Consider the following 5,550-nt stretch of genomic DNA (forward strand, 5'->3'; position numbering starts at 1 on the left):
AACTCTAATAAAAGAAATAAAGTTATGGCGAAAAAAATCATTACCTGTAGCACCTCTGTTTTGGTATCCGGTGGAAATCGGAAATCCTCGTCAGCGATGATTCTTGTCCATTTCTTGCTATGGCTATTATGGCGATAAACGCCATGTTTCAGATCGAGTTCGAGTTGCGGAGTAAACACAAATGGTGCGGCGCGTTGTTGACGTTGAGCCATTAGGGTTCTTGAAAGTCAAAGAGGTTTAGATTTCCATAAGTTCAACATCAAAATCAAACAAATGAATATAACCACATAGAAATTCACAGCACTGAAATAGAAAAATGGAAAAGGTATAGACATACCTGAGATGAAGATCATCGGAAGCCACAAGAGGAAGATCATTGGAGGAGGAGGAGGAGGAACCCCGTCGGGAGCCGTAGAGGACTGTCGTCGGAAGACGAGGACGAATATCGTCGGGAGGAGGAGGAACACCAACGGGAGCCCAAGAGAAATCCGTTGGGAGGAGGAGTAAAGTCGTCGGGAGCCGCAAGAGAAACACTGACAGGAGCAGCAAGAGGAACGTCGTCGGGAGCCACAAGAGAAACACCTTCGAGAGCAGCAAGAGGAACGCCGTCGGTAGTCACAAGAGAAACACATTCGAGAGCCGCAAGAGGAACACCGCAGGGAGTGCCTCCCAACCCTAGCATTTCATCCGCCAAGCGAGATGGTCCACTCAAAAGAATGGAGAGTTTTGGATCATCCTTGCGCATCCGACGCCATTTTTGCCTTACATATCCAAATGGAAAATAAAAAAACAAAACAGTGACAAAACTGATCTCAGTAAAAGCAAAAATTAAACTCAAATAAAAGAAATAAAGTTATGGCGATAAAAAATCATTACCCGTAGCACCTCTGTTTTGGTATCCGGTGGAAATCGGAAATCCTCGTCAGCGATGATTCTTGTCCATTTCTTGCTATGGTTGTTATGGCGATAAACGCCATGTTTCAGATCGAGTTCGAGTTGCGGAGTAAACACAAATGGTGCGGCGCGTTGTTGACGTTGAGCCATTAGGGTTCTTGAAAGTAAAAGAGGTTTAGATTTGCATAGGTTCAACATCAAAATCAAACAAATGAATATAACCACAAAGAAATTCACAGTACTGAAATAGCAAAATGGAAAAGGTATAGACATACCTGAGATGAAGATCATCGGAAGCCACAAGAGGAAGATCATTGGGAGGAGGAGGAGGAGGAACCCCGTCGGGAGTCGTAAGAGGACTGCCGTCGAGAAGAGGAGGACGAATGTCGTCGGGAGGAGGAGAAACACCCACGGGAGCCACAATAGGAAATCCGTTGGGAGGAGGAGTAACGCCGTCGGGAGCCACAAGAGAAACACTGTCAGGAGCAGCAACAGGAACGCCGTCGGGAGCCACAAGAGAAACACCTTCGAGAGCAACAAGAGGAACTCCATCGGGAACCACAAGAGAAACACCTTCGAGAGCCGCAAGAGGAACACCACCGGGAGTGCCTCCCAACCCTAGCATTTCATCCGCCAAGCGAGATGGTCCACTCAAAAGAATGGAGAGTTTTGGATCATCCTTGCGCATCCGACGCCATTTTTGCTATACATATCAAAATGGAAAATAAAAACACAAAACAGTGACAAAACTGATCTCAGTAAAAGCAAAAATTAAACTCTAATAAAAGAAATAAAGTTATGGCGAAAAAAATCATTACCTGTAGCACCTCTGTTTTGGTATCCGGTGGAAATCGGAAATCCTCGTCAGCGATGATTCTTGTCCATTTCTTGCTATGGCTATTATGGCGATAAACGCCATGTTTCAGATCGAGTTCGAGTTGCGGAGTAAACACAAATGGTGCGGCGCGTTGTTGACGTTGAGCCATTAGGGTTCTTGAAAGTCAAAGAGGTTTAGATTTCCATAAGTTCAACATCAAAATCAAACAAATGAATATAACCACATAGAAATTCACAGCACTGAAATAGAAAAATGGAAAAGGTATAGACATACCTGAGATGAAGATCATCGGAAGCCACAAGAGGAAGATCATTGGGAGGAGGAGGAGGAGGAACCCCGTCGGGAGCCGTAAGAGGACTGTCGTCGGGGAAGAGGGACGAATATCGTCGGGAGGAGGAGGAACACCAACGGGAGCCACAATAGAAATCCGTTGGGGAGAGGAGTAAGTCGTCGGGAGCCGCAAGAGAAACACTGACAGGAGCAGCAAGAGGAACGTCGTCGGGAGCCACAAGAGAAACACCTTCGAGAGCAGCAAGAGGAACGCCGTCGGTAGTCACAAGAGAAACACATTCGAGAGCCGCAAGAGGAACACCGCAGGGAGTGCTTCCCAACCCTAGCATTTCATCCGCCAAGCGAGATGGTCCACTCAAAAGAATGGAGAGTTTTGGATCATCCTTGCGCATCCGACGCCATTTTTGCCTTACATATCCAAATGGAAAATAAAAAAACAAAACAGTGACAAAACTGATCTCAGTAAAAGCAAAAATTAAACTCAAATAAAAGAAATAAAGTTATGGCGATAAAAAATCATTACCCGTAGCACCTCTGTTTTGGTATCCGGTGGAAATCGGAAATCCTCGTCAGCGATGATTCTTGTCCATTTCTTGCTATGGTTGTTATGGCGATAAACGCCATGTTTCAGATCGAGTTCGAGTTGCGGAGTAAACACAAATGGTGCGGCGCGTTGTTGACGTTGAGCCATTAGGGTTCTTGAAAGTCAAAGAGGTTTAGATTTGCATAGGTTCAACATCAAAATCAAACAAATGAATATAACCACAAAGAAATTCACAGTACTGAAATAGCAAAATGGAAAAGGTATAGACATACCTGAGATGAAGATCATCGGAAGCCACAAGAGGAAGATCATTGGGAGGAGGAGGAACCCCGTCGGGAGTCGTAAGAGGACTGCCGTCGAGAAGAGGAGGACGAATGTCGTCGGGAGGAGGAGAAACACCCACGGGAGCCACAATAGGAAATCCGTTGGGAGGAGGAGTAACGCCGTCGGGAGCCACAAGAGAAACACTGTCAGGAGCAGCAACAGGAACGCCGTCGGGAGCCACAAGAGAAACACCTTCGAGAGCAACAAGAGGAACTCCATCGGGAACCACAAGAGAAACACCTTCGAGAGCCGCAAGAGGAACACCGCCGGGAGTGCCTCCCAACCCTAGCATTTCATCCGCCAAGCGAGATGGTCCATTCAAAAGAATGGAGAGTTTTGGATCATCCTTGCGCATCCGACGCCATTTTTGCTATACATATCAAAATGGAAAATAAAAACACAAAACAGTGACAAAACTGATCTCAGTAAAAGCAAAAATTAAACTCTAATGAAAGAAATAAAGTTATGGCAATCAAAAATCATTACCCGTAGCACCTCTGTTTTGGTATCCGGTGGAAATCGGAAATCCTCGTCAGCGATGATTCTTGTCCATTTCTTGCTATGGCTGTTATGGCGATAAACGCCACGTTTCAGATCGAGTTCGAGTTGCGGAGTAAACACAAATGATGCGGCGCCTGGTTGACGTTGAGCCATTCGGGTTCTTGAAAGTCAAAGAGGTTTAGATTTCCATAGGTTCAACATCAAAATCAAACAAATGAATATAACCATAAAGAAATTCACAGCACTGAAATAGAAAAATGGAAAAGGTATAGACATACTTGAGATGAAGATCATCGGAAGCCACAAGAGGAAGAGCATTGGGAGGAGGAGGAGGAGGAACCCCGTCGGGAGCCGTAAGAGGACTGCCGTCGGGAGGAGGAGGACGAATGTCGTCGGGAGGAGGAGGAACACCGAAGGAAGCCACAAGAGGAAAGCCGTTGGGAGGAGGAGTAACGCCGTCGGGAGCCGCAAGAGAAACACTTATAGGAGCAGCAAGAGCAACGCCGTCGGGAGCCACAAGAGAAACACCTTCGAGAGCCGCAAGAGGAACGCCGCCGGGAGTGCCTCCCAACCCTAGCATTTCATCCTCCAAGCGAGATGGTCCATTCAAAAGAATAGAGAGTTTTGGATCATCCTTGCACATCCGACGCCATTTTTGCTATACATATCAAAATGGAAAATAAAAACACAAAACGGTGACAAAACTGATCTCAGTAAAAGCAGAAATTAAACTCTAATAAAAGAAATAAAGTTATGGCGAAAAAAAATCATTACCCGTAGCACCTCTGTTTTGGTATCCGGTGGAAATCGGAAATCCTCGTCAGCGATGATTCTTGTCCATTTCTTGCTATGGTTGTTATGGCGATAAACGCCATGTTTCAGATCGAGTTCGAGTTGCGGAGTAAACACAAATGGTGCGGCGCGTTGTTGACTTTGAGCCATTAGGTTTCTTGAAAGTCAAAGAGGTTTAGATTTCCATAGGTTCATCATCAAAATCAAACAAATGAATATAACCACAAAGAAATTCACAGCACTGAAATAGAAAAATGGAAAAGGTATAGACATACCTGAGATAAAGATCATCGGAAGCCACAAGAGGAAGATCATTAGATGGAGGAGGAGGAGGAACCCCGTCGGGAGCCGTAAGAGGACTGCCGTCGGGAGGAAGAGGACGAATGTCGTTGGGAGGAGGAGGAACACCGACAGGAGCCACAAGAGGAAAGCCGTTGGGAGGTGGAGTAACGCCGTCGGGAGCCGCAAGAGAAACACTGACAGGAGCAACAAGAGGAACGCCGTCGGGAGCCATAAGAGAAACACCTTCGAGAGCAGCAAGAGGAACGCCGTCGGGAGCCACAAGAGAAACACCTTCGAGAACCGCAAGAGGAACACCGCCGGGAGTGCCTCCCAACCCTAGCATTTCATCCTCCAAGCGAGATGGTCCATTCAAAAGAATGGAGAGTTTTGGATCATCCTTGCGCATCCGACGCCATTTTTGCTATACATATCAAAATGGAAAATAAAAACACAAAACGGTGACAAAACTGATCTCAGTAAAAGCAAAAATTAAACTCTAATAAAAGATATAAAGTTATGGCGATCAAAAATCATTACCCGTAGCACCTCTGTTTTGGTATCTGGTGGAAATCGGAAATCCTCGTCAGCGATGGTTCTTGTCCATTTCTTGCTATGGTTGTTATGGCGATAAACGCCACGTTTCAGATCGAGTTCTAGTTGCGGAGTAAACACAAATGGTGCGGCGCGTTGTTGACGTTGAGCCATTAGAGTTCTTGAAAGTCAAAGAGGTTTAGATTTCCATAGGTTCAACATCAAAATCAAACAAATGAATATAACCACAAAGAAATTCACATCACTGAAATAGCCAAATGGAAAAGGTATAGACATACCTGAGATGAAGATTATCGGAAGCCACAAGAGGAAGATCATTGGGAGGAGGAGGAGGAGGAACCCCGTCGGGAGCCGTAAGAGGACTTCTGTCGGGAGGAGGAGGACGAATATCGTCGGGAGGAGGAGGAACACCGACGGGAGCCATAAGAGGAAAGCCGTTGGGAGGAGGAGTAACGCCGTCGGGAGCCGCAAGAGAAACACTGACAGGAGCAGCAAGAGGAACGCCGTCGGGAGCCACAAGAGAAACACCTTC

The 5,550-nt window shown here is 46.1% G+C and overlaps 1 protein-coding gene across 1 annotated transcript; it reads right to left on the minus strand.

The window, feature by feature from the left end:
* Window positions 1–373: 373 nt before the first annotated feature.
* LOC127114808 (uncharacterized) lies at window positions 374–4,698 on the minus strand. The gene is made up of 6 exons (XM_051046661.1): window positions 4,522–4,698; window positions 3,777–4,050; window positions 2,840–3,131; window positions 2,301–2,431; window positions 1,255–1,467; window positions 374–582 (listed from the first exon to the last, which is right to left on the minus strand). The coding sequence occupies exons 1-6, from the start codon at window positions 4,696–4,698 to the stop codon at window positions 374–376; spliced, it is 1,296 nt and encodes a 431-aa protein (XP_050902618.1).
* Between the last annotated feature and the right edge of the window lie 852 nt (window positions 4,699–5,550).

Source organism: Lathyrus oleraceus, unplaced genomic scaffold (assembly GCF_024323335.1).
Source record: "Lathyrus oleraceus cultivar Zhongwan6 unplaced genomic scaffold, CAAS_Psat_ZW6_1.0 chrUn0676, whole genome shotgun sequence".
Lineage (NCBI taxonomy): Eukaryota > Viridiplantae > Streptophyta > Magnoliopsida > Fabales > Fabaceae > Lathyrus > Lathyrus oleraceus.

What these genes read in the sequence shown, in the direction of transcription:
- LOC127114808 (XM_051046661.1), bottom strand. Translation starts at nt 4,698, where the DNA reads ATGGCTCCCGACGGCGTTCCTCTTGTTGCTCCTGTCAGTGTTTCTCTT. An exon ending in CTCTTACGGCTCCCGACGGG is followed by an intron (nt 4,051 to 4,521) that starts GTTCCTCCTCCT and finishes TGATATGTATAG; the next exon opens with CAAAAATGGCGTCGGATGTG. An exon ending in TCCTCTTGCGGCTCTCGAAT is followed by an intron (nt 1,468 to 2,300) that starts GTGTTTCTCTTG and finishes CGGCTCTCGAAG; the next exon opens with GTGTTTCTCTTGTGGTTCCC.